Source organism: Micromys minutus (assembly GCF_963924665.1).
Source record: "Micromys minutus genome assembly, chromosome: 1".
In the NCBI taxonomy this organism is placed as follows: Eukaryota; Metazoa; Chordata; class Mammalia; order Rodentia; family Muridae; genus Micromys; species Micromys minutus.
In genome coordinates, this window is record NC_137969.1 from 71,604,122 (window position 1) to 71,627,373 (window position 23,252).

Below are 23,252 nucleotides of genomic sequence, written 5' to 3' on the forward strand. Positions count from 1 at the left end.
CCAAGTTAAAGCACAGGGAGGAAGTAGTCCAACCAGGAAGTTATCCAGGAAGGGTTTGACCTTTCTGGGGCCACTGTAAACTGCTTTATTTCTCGTAATGTTAACAAGGAAGAGTTAACATTAACCTCTGAACTCACAGTGCCTGGATCTCCAAAGACAGTGTTCTCTAGACCTGCAGTTGTCTCTCTCTGGCTAAATGTTTTGTTTTGTTTGTTTTGTTTTTTTTCTGCCTGTGTTAAAATCCATCCTGTAAGAAAGTCTTAACTCAGGCCCTATTATGAAGACGTGAAAAGGGGGATAAAGGGTATACTTTTTCATATTTCTGAAGACTCTTGAGGGAATGTGTGTATGTACGTATATATGTATATATTTTAAAACATATTTTTGAAACGAGGTTTTGCTGTGAAATCTAAGCTGGTCTTGAACGCCTGCTTTTACCTCCAAGTGCTGAATTGCAAGTGTGCAGCACCATGACCGCCTGCTTTAGGATATGTGAAGTTCAGTTTCCTAACTGCTGCTTGAGCAAACACATTTATGTTTACCTAGATTGATTTTCACTGTTGCCTATATGAAATATATTATTGCTAGTTTAAAATAATGTACCCTTGCTTTATACCCTTTCCTTTTTGTTTGCCTACTTGATTTCCACTGGGAAGGTATTTGTCACTATAAGGCAGATACTAATTTTTATGCTACATCCTTTTGATAAGCAGTAAATCATTGCTCCAAAGCTGGAGTAGCAGCTTCCTTCAGCAGTGTACCCACCATCAGAGTCTGTGAACAGCTACCTGAATTGCATTTGATTTTGAGTTGTCCAGGCCTTGATTATCTAAAGACCCCCTTTTCTCCTTTGATTTTTCTCTGTCTACTCGTAAGCTAGATTTATGAAGAATACAGAAACCCTTTGTGCATATGTATTTTTATATATGCATGGTTATGCAAGTGTATGAATGTATGCATGCACATGCAGAGGCTAGGACACCCAGGTGTCTTCTGCTAATGTGGTCCACCATATTTCCTTGAGACAGGGTCCCTTTCTAAAAGCTCACCCTTTCTTCTCTGCTGGTTGGCTAAGCTGGTTGGCCAGTAAGCTCTTGGCATCTGTGTGTCTCCTTTCCCCAGTGCTGGGGTTGCAGGTATACAGACACGCTCAGCTTTTAATGTGCATGCTAGGGCTTTGTATTCTCCTGTATAAAGAGCAAAGTCTCTTACTACTGAGTCATCTCTCTAGTCCAAGGAAAACCTTTTAAATCATAGCTTATATGCATTATATTAGAACTCATAATAGTGGTTATTTAACGAAGTAAGGCATATTCTTTTGAGTTAAAAAAGATATATTTTAAAATTACCTTTAAGTGTGTGTGTGTGTGTGTGTGTGTGTGTGTGTGTGTGTGTGTGTGTGTTGGCTTGCAGGTGCCCATGGGGTCAGAGGCATTGGAATCTCTTTGAAGTTGGGGTTGGTGTTACAGGGCAGTTGAGAGCCAACTGGTAACCGAACTTGGTCCTTCTAGAAGAGCAGCTCTTACCAGCTGAGCTAATGCTTCCGGTCCAGAAAAACATTTTAATGTGTTCATCGAAGTCTCACACTAGTTTTTGAGTAGGTTGCCTAAGCTTAAGTGTGTATGTTGAATTATGGAGGTTTTGTGATACAAGTGTTTTCTTTTCCAGGACTTTCCCAGATTTCTCAGAACAAAGTAGCAGTTCTTCTTCTAGCTGGTGGCCAGGGGACAAGACTTGGAGTCGCATATCCCAAGGGCATGTATGATGTTGGCTTGCCATCCCACAAGACACTTTTTCAGATTCAAGCAGAACGCATTCTGAAGCTACAGCAGTTAGCTGAGAAACACTATGGCAACAAGTGCACCATCCCGTGGTAAGCCAGGTCTCATGTTGAAGCATCTGCTCTGTGGTGCTCAAATGCATATAAACGTACTGACAGGACGCACACTCTCCGTTACCAGGAATCTATGGAAAAGTAATTTTATGTATGCTGAAAATAGTATAGGTCTTAGCTATCTATCTGACCTCAGTGGCTTCACTGGGTGTATATACTTACTTTTATACCCTTAACTGAGCACCTTAAGAATACCTTTCAGTACCCAGCAAACCCACAGTTCAGAAACTTCTTCCTGACTGATAGTGTGTCTAAAATAGTCTTTCTGGTTGAAAATTAATTTCTCCCTGAAATCTGAAGGTGTTGCTTTATTGTTCTTTTTGTTGCTGCCAGGTGTCCAGTGTCATTTTGATCCCTGATCATTTTGTTTCCTCTTTCAAGCATTTGGGTTTCTGAAACTTCATGATAAGATGGTATGGCCCATTAGGTTTTTAAGCCTAGCAAATCATGCCCTAAGTACCAGGTTAGCTGGTTCTTCTCTCTTCTCCCATCCTGTACCTCTTTCACACACACCCCAGAGGTGAGAGCCACTTCCACTTGTTTCCTATGGGTCACACCACTGGAGTGCTGCTTGCAGGGCCTCAGTCTTGGTCACTGCTCCTAAGCACTAAGAGTGACACTCTGGTGATTCTGCGCTGCCTTTTACTTTTTTTTTTTTTAACCTTTTAAAACTTTTTTCTTTAGCTCTCTGATTAATTTTCCAGAGCAGTTTTAAGGGGAACCAGCTGTGCATTTGACATCCTTCAGGGCCTTGATCTTATCACGTTAGGACCAATCAAAACTGCTGGTTTTCTGTCTCCCAGCAACACCCTCTGGTCCTAGTGCAGATTCCCTGGCCTGTACCAGCGTCAGAAAAAAACTGTCAGAAAGAAGCAGCTGCTTACTTTAATTCCCTTTGGAAGATTCTCCCTCTCTGGGGCTTCAGGTCTGAATCATGATGTTCTGTGGGTCTCTGATTCTTTTGAAGACATGATTTTTGGAATAATTTTCCAGGGTTTTCAAGTTACAAAATACAAAAGTACTAGGATGCTGTGATTTTTTTTTTTTTTTCATTCTGATTCCTGTGGGGTTTTATATCTGTGTTCTATGCAGTCAGCATGTTATTTGCAGCCCTGGTTTCTGTTGTCATGTTGGATTTTTTTTCTTTCTCTTTCCTCTGCTTTTTAGTGCTCTGCTTCTGTTTGTATGCAGAGCTGTTTTCCACCTTTTTTTATTTGTATAAAACAAAGAATTGTGGCTCACCTTATTACAAAGATTATTTTTTGTTTTATGTTCTGCCTTCTTTAATGTCTGTACTACATGCCTGCAGTATCTGCAGAGGCCAGAAGAGGGCCTCAGCTCCTATAGGAATGTACTTAGAGAGCTCATTAACTACCAAAGGGAACCAACCCGAGTCCTCTGTGAGCCATCTCCTCCAGCTCTGGACTTCACCAGTTGATTTGTTTAATGATTATTAGTTAAGTGACCGTTTCTAAGTCCTACTTTTGACCATTAACCAAAGCAAACATCCCAACTTCTATGTAGCTTAAATTGTAGTAAGGCCCAAAATCACTTTAGTCTCTAATCATAGCTTTAGATAGGGTTCTTTTTCTCCTTTGCCCCACTATCGTGAATTCAGCTTTTCTAAAAATGAAGGATTTCTTTTATTTTTTGTGTATAAATGTTTACCTGCATATAGGTCTGAATACCCCTATGTGTACCTGGTGCTCAGGTAGACCAGAAGAGATACTGGATTCCTAGGACTGGAGTTAGAGACAGGTGTGAGCCACCATGTGGATGTTGGGAATTGAATGATGTCTTTGGAAGAGCAGATAGTGGTCTTAACTGCTGATCCATCTCTCAAGATCCTAAATTAAAGTCTTGTGGCAATAATTGTACCTCTGTGACTGTAACTGGATGGTGAGCAGAGTCTGGGGTCTATTTCAAATTTTAATAAGAACCACAAGAAAATATTAGCCTTTATTGCTGTTATCTTTTTTCCTCTATTTGGAATAAGAGGTTTAATTTTAGCGTACACTTTCACAAGAGTTCTAAGTGCTAACTTACGCCTCTAGGTATGGGTTCTTTGCTTCTGGGAACAGTCTGATATTTTCATAGACTTACTTCGTACATAAGGATTGGTAAAATCCTAGAAGAAATACAATAGCTAATTAGTGTGTCTGAGCCAGAAAAAAGATGAAGTAAGGGATATATGAAGCAAGGGCTCTCACAGAGTCTCTGAAGCTTGGGAACTATATTGAGTGCACTTTCTTTTGCCCCAATTCTTGCTTATAAAATGTCTTTTGCAGGTATATAATGACCAGCGGCAGAACAATGGAATTGACAAAGGAGTTCTTCACAAAGCACAAATTCTTTGGTTTAAAAAAAGAGAATGTGGTCTTTTTCCAGCAGGGAATGTTGCCTGCTATGAGTTTTGATGGGAAAATTATCTTGGAAGAGAAAAACAAAGTCTCGATGGCTCCAGGTTTGTCACCTCATGCAGTGCTGACTTATTTGACAGTATGAACAAGACAGGTTGTTTTTGTTTTTACACTTCCTATGGATGAAAGCCCTAGAGAGCTTTCTGGATGTTCATTCTTCCCCCTTACTATTTTGTATGTACAGCAGTGCCCTTGGCACACCATTTACTGCACTGAAGAATGGTGAAGCATCACTATTTAGGTAGGAGGCTGTCAACTGAACTGCATTCCCATTACCTGTATTTTTTTCTTTCTCTATTTCTCTCTTCTTTCCTTTTTTTTTTTTTTTTTTTTTTTTTTTTTTTTTTTTTTTTTATTTCTTGAAGAAGAGTTTACTACAATTATTAGCTTTGTTTTGGGGTACTGTGTAGTTTTTCATTATTGTTTCAGTAATGGTTAAGATTGTTAGAAGAAATATACTAAAACAGCAATGAAGATAGAGAAAAACTTTTATTTATAGTTAGTTTAAATTTCAGTCATTCAAAATGGTCTAATTAAAATAAACATAACATTGATAAGTGTTATATTGTAGCCTATGTTATAGGATAGATTATTGTTTTGAGATTTCCTGGATTTACATTACTGATATTCTGTGCATAATTATGCCAAAGCTACGCACTATTAACTTTTGACACCTGAACTCAGTATTTTTGACTTTGTAGTGAAAGCCATCCTGGTTTTTAAATGTTAAACAGTCTTCTAGTTGTCTTCACAGTGGGTCATGGTATACTACTAGTGGGTTGTTTATTTTCCAGATGGGAATGGTGGTCTCTACCGGGCTCTTGCAGCCCAAAACATTGTGGATGACATGGAGCACAGAGGCATCTGGAGTATTCATGTCTATTGCGTGGATAACATATTGGTAAAAGTGGCAGACCCACGGTTCATCGGATTCTGCATTCAGAAAGGAGCAGACTGTGGAGCAAAGGTAATGCCTTCTCAGCTCTCTTAAGGCTTTGAATGACCTCTCTCTGTCAGTCTTTTTAAGGTGATCTGAATAATTTTAGAACCATTCATCTGACTAGAGTATATGAACCATTCCATATGGTTCTAGAAGCTCACAAGTTTTTACTTGTCACAAGAATTTAAACAGTGTTAGGATGGTTTGTAACTACTTGAGGGAGTGAATGCTGGTCATCATTATGGGTACACTTAAAGGTATTAAATCTCTGTTGGAATGACTCTAAGCACACTGATACTAGTGTGGAGGGAGGTTATGCTGTGTATAGGAACAGTTAAGTTGTGTGTTTGGACATTGATGGAGGAGGAGGTGGAGGCAGATGTGTATGTTCCTCTTAGCGAATCTCTAACTTGTCATGATTATTTCTCAGGGTTTCTATGGGTCTAATTTATCTCATATAGATGGGCAGCTTATATTTTTGTCCGTTGGCTGTAAGCTTATTGTGTGGAGAGTTTGTAGATTGAGGAATTTAACATATAAACCCGTTTGATAAGTTGATGGATGTGGATTCATGTTTTTACTGGGCGGTGGAGGACAGTGTATGAGTGCAACATTCTGGGAAGGCTGTAGGCCACTGGGGACAGAAGCAGCAGAGAGGGTGGAGTGAACAGCCTGGGAAGGGAGCCAAGTAAAGAGGGCGGCTACGGATCATGTGATGGTGTCCAGGTGCGCTCAGCTCCCCAGTAGAGTGGCGTCCACAGAATGGGACTTCGGTGTAGGTAACAACAGAGCTTTTTAATATTTACTGCAACGTGTGTGTGTGTGTGTGTGTGTGTGTGTGTGTGTGTGTGTGTGTGTGTAATAGATGCGGCTAAGAATAAAATAGTCAGAAGAGACCTTAACATTTCAGAAGATTTAAAAATATTGATACAAACACCGATTTTTCTTAAAGATGTTTAAAGCTTCTACTCTCAACAAATAAATGATAACAGTCATGTTAGATCCCATGGAGACTAATCCCATCCAGTGAGATGATTGCAAGGTTTAGAATAAACTGGGAAGATGGTCAAGAGATAACACCGGTTCACTTAACATAATGTCCGGCAGAGCCATCTGTTTTGGTATAAGTGATAGGAGATGTTGTTTTTGTGTGTGGTGTGTTTATGTATTGCACTTGCTTTATTTATGCACTGAAAGGTATCTAGGTAGATCCTGTATCTAGCTCTTGTGAGCAGTGCAGCAGTAACACAGGACATAGTCCTTGCTGTGCTGATTTCAGTTCTTTTGGACCTGTACTCAGTAGTAGGGATAGCTCGGTCACATGATATAATTTTGGGAATTTTATATTGTTTTATATAGCTTCTGTGTAGAACTAATTTTCCCTCCAACAGTGTTTAAGAGTTTTCTTGTTTTAGGGTTTTGAAAGATAGCTTGTAGTTATGAGCACTTACTGTTTTTCCAGAGGACCTGGTTCAGGTCTCAGGGCCCACGTAACAGTTCACAACTATCTGTAGCTCTAGTTCCTGGGGATCCCATGGCCTCTTCTGGCCTCTGTGGGAATGTGCATATACATGCAGGCAAACATCTCTAAACACAAGATTAAGAAAATATATTTTAGAAAAGTTGCCTTATCTACATTTCTTCACTGGCACTTTTTATCATCATATCCATTTTAACTGGGGTGACCATTAGGTAATAGTAAAGAGGTAGGAATGCTAATGACCCCAATTTGATCATTATATATGTTTATTAAATTGTACTGTATCATATAAACATAATTATAATAATTTAAAAATGAAGGAACAAAGTGAAAAATAGAGCACTTCAAATTGTGAAAATGAATGAGGAGACAGGCTAAGTAAAACATACCGACCTCTTCTTCAAAGCTCATGCCAAAATCACCCTAAAGTGGACACACATTTAAATAGAAATGTGAAACCATAAGATGTTAAGATGTAGAATGTATGTATGTGTTTGATGTAAAAGTCGAAACCATGTGTGCTCTGACAAAAACAGAATGGGTCACATATGAACTTGAAATGTCCGTTAATAATGAGACCTCAACAGCTAGAGAGATGGCTCAGAGGTTAAGAGCACGAACAGGCTGTTTTTCTGGAGGTCCTGAGTTCAAGTCCCAGCAACTACGCGGTGGCTTACAACCATCCATAAAGGGATCTGATGCCCTCTTCTGGTGTGTCTGAAGACAGTGACAGTGTACTCATAAATGAAATAAATAAATCTTTAAAAAAAAAGAGAGAGAGAGAGAGACCTCGAGAGACACACTATAATCTTGGTTAGAGATTTTCTATTATAAATTAATTTCTTACCATACTAGTTTAAAAATAGTTATATTCAGAAGCTAAAGCCCTAAATTTAGCAAATCGGGTTTTGAGAGATTAAAGTATTAGATCTAATAAGATTTTATCTTCTTTGAGAAAGGGTGTTGCTGTTATCCTAGGCTGACTTGAAACGTATGGTAGCCGTTCTGCCTGAGCTTCCTGAGGGGCTGGAATCATAGGCATGAAACACCATGTCTAATATAAGACTCTCTGACTCTGAAGAGAATCATTGATTAGCTCATCAATGAAGGCATTGGTTTAATCAAATACTGGTTAGCACTTGCCATGTGTTTAATTGCTACTGAATTGTAATGGAAACAGCAAATTGAATTGTAAGTAGCTTGAAAACCACCAAGGCACAACAGTGCCATTTCTGACCCTGTTCCACTTGGTCTCACTCTTCATTCTGAGACAGAACTTTAATCTCTGCTGATATAAGCTTCAGATCCACCCCATTTGATCCAAGGTATTGGCATTCTTCATTTAGATAGTTTATAAGTCATGAGTTGTATCTACAGAAGAAGGGCTGAAACTCATGTTTCCCAACTTTTACCCTCTCACTTGCATTATCCAAGCCCATCTGGAGAAGAGTCCTGCTTGCTGGGACTGGTGTGCTGTCTTCTGTGCACTGTTCACAGACACATGAGTGTTAATTTCTCCATCAGCTGCAGCCCAAGTCCAGCTGTGCTTTTCTTCTGCAGACTCTTCTCTTAGTCCTGGGTCTGGCATTTTACACTGTGGTCATTCTGAATCACTAAGAATGCAGATGGCACCCAGCTAAGACTAGACTGACACAGTTAACATTTTTACAAAAGTTAGTTAACGAATATTTCTTTCCCGAGCTTTGTTTTTTGGGACTTGCCTTAAGCTCACTTCTGCTTTTCAGGTGCTGGGATTACAGCTACGCCTTTTTATTTTAATAAGTCAAGTAAGATATTAAACATATATTTCACACATTCTTTTAAATGATATTTTTATTATTTAAAACATTTAGAATTTAAGTATATTTTGATCATATTCTCCTCCTCTATCCCAAGTCTTTTAGATCATCTCCAACTTTTAAGTTTTTTCTCAAAAATAAAATAAAATAAAAATCCAATACAACAATGAAGCCCCTTAAAATTAAGAAAACAAAAAAAAAAAAAAAAAAAAAAAAACCCCATTATTTAAATAGAAGAAACAAAACAAAGCAAAACATCAAAGTCTAAGCAAATAAACACACACACACACACACACACAAACAACCCCTGTGAGGTCCATTATGTTTGTCAGCTGCTCCTGAACATGAGCATCAACCCTGTAGATCTTGATCTACCCAGTGATACACCTATAGGAGAAAATGGATCTCCCCTCGCCCAGCAGGTCTAAATGACAGGTTGTTTGTTAACATTTTCCCTGGTAGCTAGGTTTTTAGTCATTCATTAATTCATTCATTCATTCATTCTTTTTTTTATACAAATATAACAAGATAAAATAAAATTAAACAAAATGTGTCACATTGAAGTTAGACAAGACAAACCACCAGAAGGAAAAGAGCCCAAGAGAAGGCATAAGAATCAGAGACATAAACATGCAGCAATCCCGTAGAAACACTGAACTGGAAGCCATACAGAAATGCTGAGGCCCTGGGGCAGGCCCTGTGTGTGCTGCTTTAGTCCTGAGTGCGTATGAGCTCTGCTCATGCTGATGTCGAGGGCCTTGTTTTCTTCTTGTTCTCTATCCCTCTTGTTCTTACACTCTTGCCTCCTCATCCATGGAGTTCCCGAGGCCTGAGGGAGAGACTTGATAAACATGTCCCATTCAGGGCTCAGTGTTCTAGGTCTGTGGGTCTCTGCATTATGCCTGGCTGTGGTCTGTGTTTGTTCCCATCTGCTGCAGGAGGGAGCTTCTCTGATTATGGCTGAGCAAGGCGCTGATCTATGAGTATAGCAGAATGTCATTAGGGGTCATTTTTTATAAGATTTATGTATGTATGAATGTATGTATGTATGTATGTATGTATGTATGTATACATACCAGGATATGGTCATTCTCCAGACACAGCAGAAGAGGATACTGGATCTCATTATAGATGGTTGTGAGCCACCATGTAGTTGCTGGGAATTGAACTCAGGACCTCTGGAAGGGCAGTCAGTGCTCTTAACCACTGGGCCATCTCCAGCTCCATTTGTTGCTATTTTATCACTACATTTTTTTTCTTTTTTTAGAACATTATTACTTGGTTTCATCCTCGGTCCCTGAGCTATCTAATCTCAGGTGCTTGGTCATTCAGTCAGTGTTGGATATGGGTCCCATCTCATGGAGTGGACCTCAAGTTAGATGAGTTGGGTGCTCACTCCCACAAGTTCTGTGGCACCACTGCCATAGCATGTCTTATAAACACATCACTGTGGTAAAGGGCTTGTGGCTGGCTTGGTGTTGATGTTCCTCATTTGGAGCACAGAGTACCTTCCTATACCAAACACCATGAAATGTAAAGGGTGAAGACTGTAGCTACAGACTCAGCATCTCCATGCTCAATGAGTTGTGAAGGTGTTGTATTTTGACACATTCTAATTAGGGAGTGATTCATAGCATGATAGTAAATTTCTTTGTAGTACATTGTAACTTCTTGTTCTACCTTGATACATTAAATACCCTTTTTATGGAGTGACAGATTTGAAGAATGAGCTAGTTTATAAAAGCACAAACAAAAAGTTTGGAGCCAGTGTTAATGGATGTCATTTTGTGAAGTGATTTTAGTTAATTGTTTTATCTTGGATTCTTGCTTTTCAAAAATTATAAACTATTGATCAACTCTCTTAATTTTATACCATAAAATTTTTCTTTATAATACAACTGATTTTCAATATTATGCAGTTGGCAAATTCTTTCTTGTAGTTTAGACTTTTACACTATGTAGATATAAATAATTATGGAAGCAAATCCTTTGCCTATAGATTAAATGTGAGTAGTATAAGTGGATATGATTATTTTTATGTCTTGTGGTTAGTTGGTTGTGAGGGTTCATAGTGGTGACTAGAAAACAAACCTCAGGTGCATTTTAACAACTCTGAAAAGTCTGCCTAGGAAGGCACCTGCTGTAGAGTATAGGGAGTGTGGAGTGAGCCTGGTTGGCAGGAATTAGGAACAGCCCTGACTGAGTTACATCATCTTCTCTACACTTCCTCTCATTTTAACCTACTTCCCTGGTTAGACGTTTCCCTCCAGTCTTTACTGTGCCCTTTTCAGGGTGGCAGCAGTTGACTGCACAGGCACTTATCTGTAGGCTCCCTCTTGGTGCAGCCAGGCCGTGTATGTACCTCTAAGTGCTATGTGAATGAAATGCTTCCTGGTTGCTTTGCTGGCCTGCAGAAGACTGGGGCTGTCCCTGGCCCTGTGTATTTTAAGAAGATAGTCACTGAAGCAGAAATATAAGCTGACTGGTAATATTTCATATAGACTTGGGGTATACTTTTCAGATCAGGACAGATTTTTTTTTAAACATTCTGCTACACACTAAATTATAAAGCAATGCCTTCAAGTATTCTTTTTTACTTATTTGATTCTCATATTGACTATTCACTTCATCTGAACATTTAATTAATCAATTAGTTCTCACTCGGCAATCCAGGCTCACCTAATGCTTGAAGCAGTCCTCTGCCTCAGCTTCTTGAGCGCTTCTCTTACAGCAGTGTAGTCCGCCATGCTCAGTGTGAACCTTAATTTTTTTTTTTTAAGCTAGTCCATAGTTTCCGTCCAGGTATTCGACTCAGGTCAGTGATGTTGAGAGATTATGGGAGTAACAGGTTAGGATCAACTGAGCGATGTTAAGAATTTCATGTTCTTACTTTGTCCACAGACTTTTTCTTTCTTGTTTTGTTGAGACGGGTTCTTTCTGTAGCCCTGGCTGTCCCAGAACTTGCTCTGTAGACCAGGCTGGCCTCCCAACTCAGAGATCCACCTGCCTCGGGCTCCTGAGTGCTGGGGTCAAAGGTGTGCTTCACCACCACCCTCTGCCCTTGAATTTGCTAGGCGCTCTTTCCCCATTTCTCCTGTTAGCCCAGAGACATTAAATGAGCAAATCACTGGTTCTCAAAAAATTTAAGGGCATCGACTCTTGTATTTTCAATTGAAATCCAGCATGAAATGGACACATTTATACTTCTGATTAAAGGTGGAGTGGGAGTGGGGTGTCCTGCCTGCTTTACCTTCCTTTATCCATCCAGGTTTCTGACAACTATGGAAAACACTTAATTGTTGACTGAAAATTCAAGAAACAGAATTCAAATAGAGCAATGATCTGGGCACTGTGAAAAGGGGAGAGAGAGAATGCCTTCTTTGCAGCTTTTGTGTTAGGATGCTCAGAGAAATTTAACGTATTTTCTAAGTGCTTAGGTGTGGTTAAGGATAAGTTAAATTAGAAATTCAAGGTATTTGGGAAAGGACTTCACCTAGTCATTCCCTGTCCCTGGGTTTCCCTGGGTTGTGTGTTAGGAGTCGTGTGTTTGCTCTGGTTTGGTCTGTGATGAGTAGGAAGGACATGATATTCCTTTATTTTCTGATCAGAAAAAAGTCTGCCAAAGAATATAATTAATTTTTAATAAAAATTAAGTTACAGCCCTCTTTTGGATTGAATTTAAAGACAACATAAGTAGAATGTATAAGTGGCTTTTGTGTGGCATGTTATCAAAGAGCCCTTAATTAAATTTCTTCCATTGCTGTTGTTTGTTTGATGGGCAGGTGGTAGAGAAAACGAACCCCACGGAGCCAGTCGGAGTGGTTTGCCGGGTGGATGGAGTATACCAGGTGGTGGAGTACAGCGAGATCTCTCTGGCAACAGCTCAAAAGCGAAGCTCAGACGGACGGCTGCTGTTCAACGCAGGGAACATTGCCAATCACTTCTTTACTGTACCATTCCTGAAAGATGTTGTCAAGTATGAACAGTTTTCTTATTGCTGTTGCTAATTAGAAACGGAACCTTTTGGGGAGCTGGGTAGAAACCCCAAACCTGCTCCTCAGAACTCATGTGTTATCTTGAGGATCAGTGTTCTCAGAGGGAAAGCGCCTCACGTCATCCTTGCTTTATCTGAGCTGTGTCGCTTTTTCAAGTCTGTGAGGCAGGCTTTCCCTGCTGCATGGTCTAACTGTCTCCAAGTGCTAGACGTTTAAATAATGATTTTCTTAATGTAGAAATCATTATTTAATTTCTAGGAAGTATCTGGTTTATAATATTTACATAAGAACTGAAACTTGATAAATGTTCTTCACTTGGGAAATTTCAGTGTTGCTTGTTGATACACATGTGCCTGAGTATTTTCAGGGTTTTTTTTTTGTACACATTTTTAATTAAAAAGTGGTTATATCTTTTCTCCTTTATTTCTTAGTGTTTACGAACCTCAGTTGCAGCACCATGTGGCTCAAAAGAAGATTCCATATGTGGATTCCCAAGGGCACTTAATTAAGCCAGACAAACCAAATGGAATAAAGATGGAAAAATTCGTCTTTGACATCTTCCAGTTTGCAAAGTATGCTTTGAATAGCACCAATAAGATCCAATGTCTGCCTTGAAATGCTGTTGTTTACTGTTAGCCAAGAGGCTGTGCTAAAAATCACGTGATTGTGTGGTCAGCCATTCTCCAGTCTAAAGCCACGCCAGAGCTGTGGTCTGTGTTGCCTGAAAGTACAATTAAAAATCAAAAATCAACTGGCATTGTCTAGGGCTTTGCGAAAATGTTCAAGTCATTTGTATTTTACTGAGACACTAAAGAGATTAATATAAATAGTTGGCCAATTTTGTTTAGAGTAACTGACTTCATGTTCAGTGAACTCTTCAGGCTATATAAAGATCTCATTGCATGTTGAGATAGCTGTTTCAGATTTGGCCAATGTGAAAATGCAGAGAGCAGGCTAGTTGTATAACCTCATCCTTACTCAGTCGTGTGCCTTCCTTTCCTTTGCCTTTCTGTTCTGTTTGCTGTTTTCAGACAGGGTCTCATGTAGGCCAAGCTCTGTAGCCAGGCTGTGCTTGAATTCCCAATCTTCCTGCCTCCACCTCCTGAATGCTTGGGTTATGGGTGGGAGTCTGTCTGTTTCCCAAATGCCTTACTAATGCCTCTCTCAAAACACGTGATCTTCATACGTTAAAGTTTTTTTCTTATCTACAATGAGAGTTTTGGAGAAGAGTTTATGTTTTTCAATGGGAAAGTTCTATTTCTCTTTGAATTAGTGATAAATTTTATTTGTGATCACAAATTGGCTGAAGAAACCTTGTTGCTGAGTCCTGAAGATGTAGGTGTGGTGGGAGGAGCCAGGCTGTGTGGATAGTTTGTTCCTATGAATTAAGTCTCCGTGGCTCGATCCTCTAGGAAGTTTGTGGTGTACGAAGTATTACGGGAAGACGAATTCTCTCCACTCAAGAATGCAGACAGCCAGAATGGGAAGGACAACCCGACCACTGCAAGGCATGCTTTGCTGTCCCTTCATCATTGCTGGGTCCTCAATGCTGGGGGGCACTTTATAGATGAAAATGGCTCTCGCCTCCCAGCCATCCCCCGGTAAGTTACTGTCATTGCTTTTGTGCATATGTACTGCTTTGAGCTTCTTCCTTTCTGTCTGATATATCCTTAGATCTTGCTTATTTATTTATTTTTGAAGTAGCTTTGTATAGTTACTGATGTAAAGTGACGGTAGCTTTGCTCATTACAAAGAGAATGCCAGCCTCAGTTCTCTTAGAGAAAGCACTAGAGGAGTCTCTGGTTTTTGTTTGTTTTGGAACATCCTTATTGTGTCAATGAAATCATTTCAGTGTGTCCCTGTGACCAAAGCCTTTAACAACCCACTGTCTTGCAGGCAAGGTCCTTAAACACAGACACCATGGCTTCCTTACCTACAGCCTGTCTGTGCCATGTCTTACCATGGCATAGAGAAGGTGCCTTGAGGGGAAGTGAATGCCACCACAGATGGGTTTTAGAAGATAAGAAAAAAGGCACTTGGAGCTTTTCACATTTCAGATAAAACACTTTTAATTCAAATCCTTTCTCCTCTAATAAAAGCTGCCGGCACCTAGAAATGTCCCTTTCTAAATCTTTTATGTTTTTGTACTTAGGTAAATTATTTTGCCGTTTAATTTATGTTCATTTTGTTTGTTTTTGTTTTTGAGTCAAGTGTTCTCTATGTAGCCCAGGCTATCCTGGAATTCACTCTTTAGACCAGGCTGGCCTTGAACTCATAGAGATTCACCTGCCTCTGCTCCCAGAGTGCTGGGATTAAAGGAGTGTACCACCACCTGGCTTAATTTTTGTTCTTAAGAGGCTAAAATTCTGGGTTCATGCTAAAGTGCTAAAAGCCTCAAACGTTGGGCCACTGGGCCGTGATGGATTCCACTGGGAGGAGCAGGCCAGGTCGGCAGGCTCCGCCTTCTTAACAAGCTTGTTCGGTGACATGTCACACTTTTCTCATGCTCATCTTCGATTGAGTTTGGTTTTTCATTTAATTTTTATTTACTGTTTATCTTGCCAGATTTATGATTCACCACCACAGGGGCATGCCATTCAGTTAAGCATATTTGCATCTTCACTTCATTGTTATTGTTTGTTTCCATTCCCATTAATGCTTATTTATTCCTACATAGCAGTGCTACAAATGGAAAGTCAGAGACCATCACAGCTGATGTCAATCACAAGTAAATATACCGCCTGCCTACAGTGCATGGTGATGGGGCTGTGCTTCTCTCCGTACTAACTGGCATTGTAGTTTAGTCGTCTGCCTTTTGGGGTTCTGGAGGGAGGACGGTTGAAGCTCTGGTGTGTGGGTGCACTGCTTTCCTGGTGGCAGGTGTCTATCTGGGTAACACTAACTGAGAATCTCTGTGCATGCAGGAAGTGGGAGCATGCTTTACTGAAGAAGCTGAGCGCGGGTGTCTGAGCCCGGAAGGGAGAGCAAGTCAAAGCTCTATACACTGGGTAGTAAGCTGGATGTAAACAGCATTCTGCAAATGTATTTTACTGACTTGAATACATGTGCTCTCAAGTTTGACTACTGACATCCAACAGCTTCTAATATGCAGAAGGCATTTTTTATTTTATTTTCACACTTTTTGGCTTTGTTTTTATTTTTGAGAAAGGATCTTGGTTTTCAGCCAAGGCTGGTCTGGAGTTCTGTTCTCCTCTGTGTCTCCAAGTGCAGGAATTATAGCCACATAATACCAAATATGGCTAGGTCACTTTTTATCATTGAGTTATTTAGATTCTAACATATAAATCTCTCTGTTTTTATCAGCAGGCCATTTTATAGCTAGAAATAGCACAGCCTCTCTCACCTGTTAGTGACAGGATTTTTTATTGTGTTTTTTTTATATTTCTTTTGCTATTATCTTTATAGTTAAAAGGTCAGCTGATGTTTTTGTTGCTCTTTAAAAGTTAGTAGATTTAGGGCCTGAAGAGCTGTCTCAATGCTTAAGGGCACTGATGGATCTTTTAGAGGTTCCAGGTTCAATTCTCAGCACACATGTGATAGCACACAGCTATCTGTAACTGAGTTCCAGGAGACCTCACTCCTTCTTCTGGCTTCCTTGGGCACTGGGAACCAGGCATGCATATATGCAGACAGACAAACCACCTGAACACATAAAATGCAAGTTTAAAAGTTACTAGATTTAGTTTTAATTTTAAGGTTTTCAGGTAATTTGGGAATGAGGTTCATGGAAAAGGATCTGAAGGTAGAAATTGTCTTAGAAGGTTACCTACCCTTCATCACACTTTCCATCCATGTGCCCCCCTTTTGTCAGGCTACTTACTTGTCCAGGGGAGTAGGCCCCGTGAGCACTGTGTCTCTGTAGCACTGTAGATCAGGGACCTTATCCTAGAGATCTGTCTAGTTTCTTCCAGGAGTCATAGAAGACTGTTGCCATATACACCATGGGAGCTGGGCACAGAGTCTTTTGTCATTTCTGACTCATTCATTATTTTTAGTATGTAGACAAACTACTTTTATAATTTAGGAAATATGGCTTTGACTGAGTTTCTTTCTTATTGAAATTATAGCTGTACCTTCAAAATGAAAGTTTTTAAATTATGTAGCTAAAAGCAATATTATTCTACTTTTATTAAGATCCAGAAGCATTATTCTTACTCGAATTGTTTTCTTTAGTGTTTCTCACCACTGCCTTTTATATTAGGCTAAGCAAACCAATGACACCGTGGACCTGTAACTAATTTCTACTCCAACCTTTGCTATGAAAAGACACCAATAGGAAGCTGGGAAGATTTCTTGAAAATTAGATGTAAAAGGCCATCAGGTTGGCTTAGTGGTTAAAGGCTCTTGCCACATAGATCTGATGTCCTAAGTTTGACTCCTGGTACCTACATGAAGGGTTTCACAAAGTTGGCATCCTCTGATTACCACATATGCACTGTGGCGTGCCAACTCGTGCACTTTACACACACACACACACCAATAATAAATGAACATTTTAAAAATGAAATATGAAATGGAAATATGTAAGACAGAGAAAAATAGGTTGGAGATACTTTGAAGAATAAAAGCAAAGATTTGGAGTCTTGACAAAAGTGACATTTTTATTTTTTCTTTTAACTTAGTATTAGCTACTAAATTAGGGGCCCATTGGCTATTGGGCTATTTCACCAAGAAGCCAAGTGTCTAGGTTTGATGAGGACCACTTCTGTTTTCCCTCCTTCAGGGCCTCTCACTTTGCCTATTGAAGTCCATTTTTCTTTGTTCCTTCTTCCCATTTGGCTTCGAGGGCTGTCAGAGTGAGAACAGAAGTTACATGTGTAGACCAGTCAGATGTTTGTTTCTTGGGTTCAAAACCACATTGTCATTATAGTGACTGAATCCTTGAGGGAATTAACTGAATTGGACTCTGTGCATCCTGCCAATGTTATACCTTCATTTTCCATATTTGTTTGTTTGGTCTGATTGAGGTTCTCTAAAGGGTCAGAAGGTCCTTGTCATAAGAATATGGCAGATATTTGGAGAAACGTATGTCTCTTTTCTTGACACTAGATTTCATTTCTCCTGCAAGCTCCCAGGCCTGCAGCTGCAGTTAGTGTCCACATGCAGGAGAGACTAGTCATTCCACACAGCCTACTGGGATTCAAGGCACATAACCATAAAAATTAAGAGATGTTGTCAGACAGTGTGCAGTTATTCTGACATATGGTATAAGTAATATTTACTCTTGGAGACAGGGATTTCCAGGCATCTAATATGTTTATCAGTGAACAGAAGCAGTCGCTCAGAAACAAAGAGAGGGGGCGGGGGAGAATGTTGGGGTGGTGCTAACCCTTGGAGAGTAGGTATGGATTCCATAGTCAGAGGGCTGTGATTGAGATGACTTGGATACTCCCAAGACTGCTCTCCATTATTCTAAAGTGACTCATGGTGAGTGGAAGTAGCCGGATGCGGGCATTGGACAGGACATGGAGTGCCTTGAGTGGACTCGGGTGACCTACTTAGAGAAACGCTGGCCTCTGACTAGCCTTATGAGCCATACTTGGAAGAGGAAAGATCTTAGCTTGAGGCTACAAAGAGACTGGGTTTTGTGTGTCATCTACTGTTGCTAAGACTTTATTTTTTTGAGAGAGAATTCTTTCTCTTCAGCTCTTGGCCTTGGACTCTTGGTGTTCTGTTTTCTTCAGTTTCCTCAGGTGCTGGGAGTATAGTCATGTTCCATCTGCTTGCCTGCCTTTCTCTTTCTTTCTTTCTTTCTTTCTTTCTTTCTTTCTTTCTTTCTTTCTTTCATTCTCTCTCTCTCTCTTTCTTTCTTTCTTTCTTCCTTTCTTCTTTCTTCCTTTCATTGCTTTCTTCCTTTTCTTCTTTCTCTTTTAAAAATTATTTTAAAATTATTTTATCTTTTAAAAATATTGTGTCACTTTCCCTCCCCTTTCTTCCCTTCAGTCCTTCCCCCATTCCCCTCCTCCTTTGGTTCCTCTAAAAATCATGGTCTCTTGTTGATATATATGTATATGTATCTGTATATAATATATCTATATAAATTTACACAATATATGTAATACATAAATCTGTAAATACAGCCTGCTCTGTCCTAGTCCCTTTAGTGTTACTTGTGTGTATATAATTTTAGGTTTGACCACTTGGTATTGATAATCAATTAGAGGGCTCATCCCCAGGAAAGACTGTGTCTCCTGCTTTTAGCTTTCCTTTGTTGCCTGTAGTTCCTTGTCTGGGGGTGGGGCAAACACCTTCTCCCTTTCATGTCAGCATATCTATTGATGTTGTCCTTGTCCAGGCAGGTCTATGGTTCAGGTGTCGGGGTGAAGCTTCCTTGTCATTTCTAGGAAACAATATCAAAGGTTTCCTCTGGGTTTTAAAATCTTTCAGCCTCCTCTTCTGAGATGTTCTCTGAACCTTTGCTACAGGAGTTGTAGATGTATTAATTAGGGCAAGGCACCTATGATCACTTTTTCCTCTGTATCTTGACCAGTTGTTGCAAAGAAAGGGTTTGGTTTTGTTGTTTTATTTATTTATTTATTTATTTATTTATTTATTTATTTATATTTTGAGAAAGACGAGCTATGCTAGTTTGTTAGTTTAAGGGTGGATACTTAGAATATAATTAGAAATTACTCCTGTTTAGTAAAATGGTCAGGGTTGCCTCTCCTCTAAGGTCCACGACTTCACTAGCCTTGGATGCTTGGAACATTTGAGTTCCAGGTATAATTTACCCCCTGCTAAGTGGACTCAGTTCAATTCAAGAGTTTCATTATTGCAACCTTATGTAGTTAGGGCTGGCCTTGAACTCACTATGTAGACAAGGAAGGCCTTGAACTTCTGATCCCCCTGCCTCTGCCTCCTGAGTTCTGGAACTACAAACATCCAGTATTATGCATGATTTATGTGGTGCTGGGAATTGAACCCAGAGCCTCATGCCTGACAGGCAAACAGTCTACAAACTGATCTGCATTCTGAATCTACTGTTGGCAAGATTCTTGAGATAGCACCATTCTCCAAGAACTGACTATAGGGAAAACATTATTGACTGTTAGACTATCTAGAAATTCAGAATTCCATATATCTATAAAGTGTCAGATTGTGACCTGGAATTGGCACCCAGTGACGTTGCCTTGGCTTTGTCTTGGTACTTAATGCCCTAGTGCTTTAAAAAGGCAACTTTGTCAAAACAGTGTTTTGAGACATTAATAAATTAGCTAATACAAGAGACTTTTATAAGAAAATCTTGCACTAGGAAATCATGCAAGAAGGAAAGAGATGTTCCCTGTCTGCGCTGCACAGTGTGGTTGTCATTGTGTGCCTGTGGCTCCTGAGCACTGGGATGGAAGTTGGAAATGTTCAGTTTAAGTAGCACTTGGGTACTGTGTGGACAGTGCAGCTCTACAGTGTTTGTCAGCGTTGGGGTCTGACTGCAAGGTTGCGCTTTGTGAGAATTAGATGTGAAGGAGTCAAGAGACCTATCAGTGGGCCTGCCACACAAGTGTATGTCTAATGAACAGTCCCTTTTTAATGAACTTTCTGAGACTGCAAATGAGATTGTATAAGAGTGTAGTAAATAAAGAGCTGGTGGAATTATAGGTACTGTACTTGTTCAAGTAGTTTGTATCTGATGATGATAATGTGTTAACTTTCAAGGCATTTAGTGAAGAACAGGCTCCAGGCAGGTTCCATTCTTTAACTAGAATTTTATTACCTGCAAGCTTCTCAGAGGAAGACTGTGGTCTGTATTTTCATACTAGCAAATAACATGGAAAGCAGAACCTTTTAACATGTCTACTATATGTTTTTTCTTAGCTTGAAAGATGCCAATGATGTACCGATCCAGTGTGAAATCTCTCCCCTCATCTCTTACGCTGGAGAAGTAAGTTGGCTTCCCTTTTCCCACCAAGAAGTGCTAAGTACTTGAAGACGTTGATCTGTTAATTAGCTCATGGAGCATGCCACAGCGCACACACTTTGATCAGCACTTAGTAGCCTATGAATATATTTATTACTTACCAGTCTAAAATAAACTTTACAAAGCAGGGACCTGGTATAGCTTTAGGTCAGTAGAGTTGTTTCAGAGGCAGAGGAGCTGTGTTCTCACTTTCATCCATACCATAAATAAACTACCTGCCCTTAACAGGAGTCTATAATATTCAGTATGCTTCACCTGCTCATTAATGCCTACGTATTGATGCCTTTAAAAATCAGATAAGTGTGTTATAGTTGGCTGGCTGCTTTTTTAACACAATGTAAGCTGTCTTTCTAGGTGTCTCTCCGCTTTGTTCTCACACTGATCACTGGTGCTGTACAGACCTGTGCAGTTGAGGTTCCCTCTGCCCTGCTTACATACATTTTCCTGGAGTTACTTGTTGTTTAGCTGTAGCAACAGAGATAGTCAATTAGAAAATAACAAAACCCAAAAAGACACAACATTTATTTTTCTGTTTCTTTTAGCATTTGTCTTATGATTCCATAAATCAGTCATTAAGTCTAGTCTACAAAACATGTGATGTGAATACCTGACTTCTAAATTCTTACTTTCTAACTAGCTTTTGGCATGCATAACACTTTAAATGTTAACTGCAGCTACCAGGCCAGTGTAGACAGAGACCCGTTACTTTTCTGAGACTTTTCATTTCAATCCCGTAGGGACTTGAAGGTTATGTGGCAGATAAAGAGTTCCATGCACCCTTAATCATCGATGAGAACGGAGTTCATGAACTGGTGAAAAATGGCATATGAATCTTAAAGGGCCATATAAGGAGCTGTTGTTTTTGATAGATCAACTGTGAACCTGCAAGACCTCTTCTGGACAGCTGAAGTTTGGACAGTCATAGAATTTCGTTTGCTTGCTAGTATCTTAAAAACAACACAGACTTCCCAGATCCAGATGGCTGGATTCCATTTTTAAAAGCATTTTGTGTGTATGTGTGATTCAACTCATTGAAGGTCTTATTTATATTTTTAACTATATCGGTTCTTCCAAGCCAAAGGTCACAGTGGCCATCCAGGAACTTCCTCAGCTTGACTCTGGTTGGGATGTTCAGCCTGACTTTGCTTGGAGCTGGAAGCATTTGTTTTGAAGTTGTACGTGTTGATAAGTCATCGTATGTGTCAGAAGGTTTCTATGGTACTAAAATTTTGTTTTATTTTGTCAAGCGTTAAAGTTTTTTAAGAAAATAACTGGACAGCAAAATAAAATTATCTTCTTGTCTCTGCAGTGTTATTTCTACCTTGAGAAAATTCTATTGGCAAAAACCTTGGGAGATGTTTGAGGTGATACATAAAAACATGGACGTAGTCACAGCTTTCTTCAGCAGGCAGCTGACATGGGACTTTGTCTCTGTTACTCTCCAGTCTCTCTACTGAACATGTTCCCCATCTGCAAGGGGCACTTGGTCAGCTGGAGACATTTTTGGTACCTGGTTGGGCAGGTGGGGTGGTACTAATACCATATGGCAGATCATAACCAAATGCCTGGGGCAGCCTCCTACTGCAAGAAATGACACAGCCAGTGTGTTAGGATTCAGGATGGAGAAGCTTGTTTAAACCAGTCACTTACCTTATTGTTCCTCAGTATCTTGTGGCACTTAAAACTTAGCAAATGAATCGCTGCAATTCTGATATAGAATAGAAGATTGAAAAAGAGAGGCAAATGTGACTCTTCAGTATGGGCCAGAAGCCTTGGGTGTTGACAAACCATTTATCTAAAAATTCACTTTGCATGAAAATACTGAGCATTGTGGATACATTTAAATAACATGCTTAGTCTTAGAGTGTAGGGATTGTATGTAGAGGCTCGCACACTTTACTTTCCACTAGTAAGCTGCTGTGAGAGGGGCTAAGTGTGACCTTAAATGTCAGGTTTACAGAGCTTATGCATTGGGATTGGTTTGTATTAAGTCCTACGTAGTTTATCTTGCATATTTCTCTCCCAACAGCCCAGTCTTACTATTTTCTATTCAAGAGATTTATGGGACTTGAGTTCTCTTTGGAATGGGCTCCAAATGGATTGAGGTTTTAGCACCTGAGTGAGATCCATTCTCATTTTTTTTCATGAACATTTACTTGTTATTTATCTTTTTGTGTCTAGTTTACCAGACATCCCAGGGGAAAAGGAGGCATAGAACCTGGAATGGTGGTGTGTTTGTTGGAAAGGAACAGTGAAGGGAATCTCAAGTAAAGAAAGAGCCTGGGAGCCCTGACTGAGGAAAAGCCTGTATACCACAGGCAGCTCTTGTTAAGTGCTGCCTCTATCCAGGTGCAGAACTGGAGAAAGTGTTTTTAAAATAGGAGTCAAGACCATCTGGCAAGAGCGGAGGCTTTCTGGAGTTAGAGTCCACTCAGCTCAGATCACACTGGATATTTGATTGGAAGCAACAGTGCACGTGCAAGCCCGGGAGTGTGTTCCGTCACTTCCACTGGAATTTAGGTTACCCCAAATTCCATGTTCCAATATGGACAATGAGCCAAAGGCTTGTCAATCCTGACCTCCAGCCCCAGGTTTGGAGGCTTTTAATGATGGGAGGTTTAATTTCTAGCTCTAGATTATTCTAGCATTTCCTCTTGAAGACGCATGACTGCAGAGTCTGGTCTGGAGAAGAGGTGAGAGCCAGCATGTATAATCTAAGGAACTGAGCTAACACCATCCAGTTATCTTTCCAGCCTGGTTTTCTACCACCTGAGACAGGCGCTTCTTC

At 39.9% G+C, this 23,252-nt stretch overlaps 1 protein-coding gene across 4 annotated transcripts in view; it reads left to right on the forward strand.

The window, feature by feature from the left end:
* Window positions 1-21,750, forward strand: part of UAP1 (UDP-N-acetylglucosamine pyrophosphorylase 1) — a 31,218-nt gene extending 9,468 nt beyond the window's left edge. For 2 of the 4 annotated variants that reach the window (XM_080919044.1, XM_080919041.1), the window contains exons 3-11: window positions 1,669-1,873; window positions 4,183-4,358; window positions 5,109-5,281; window positions 12,316-12,509; window positions 12,960-13,100; window positions 13,941-14,129; window positions 15,206-15,256; window positions 20,362-20,428; window positions 21,202-21,750. In XM_080919044.1, the coding sequence (XP_080775170.1) occupies window positions 1,669-1,873; window positions 4,183-4,358; window positions 5,109-5,281; window positions 12,316-12,509; window positions 12,960-13,100; window positions 13,941-14,129; window positions 15,206-15,256; window positions 20,362-20,428; window positions 21,202-21,294 (1,289 nt within the window). In that variant the 3' untranslated portion in view covers window positions 21,295-21,750. The remainder of the gene's footprint in view (window positions 1-1,668; window positions 1,874-4,182; window positions 4,359-5,108; window positions 5,282-12,315; window positions 12,510-12,959; window positions 13,101-13,940; window positions 14,130-15,205; window positions 15,257-20,361; window positions 20,429-21,201) is intronic. The other 2 variants (XM_080919042.1, XM_080919043.1) reach the window with 2 other exon arrangements.
* The last annotated feature ends 1,502 nt before the right edge of the window (window positions 21,751-23,252 follow it).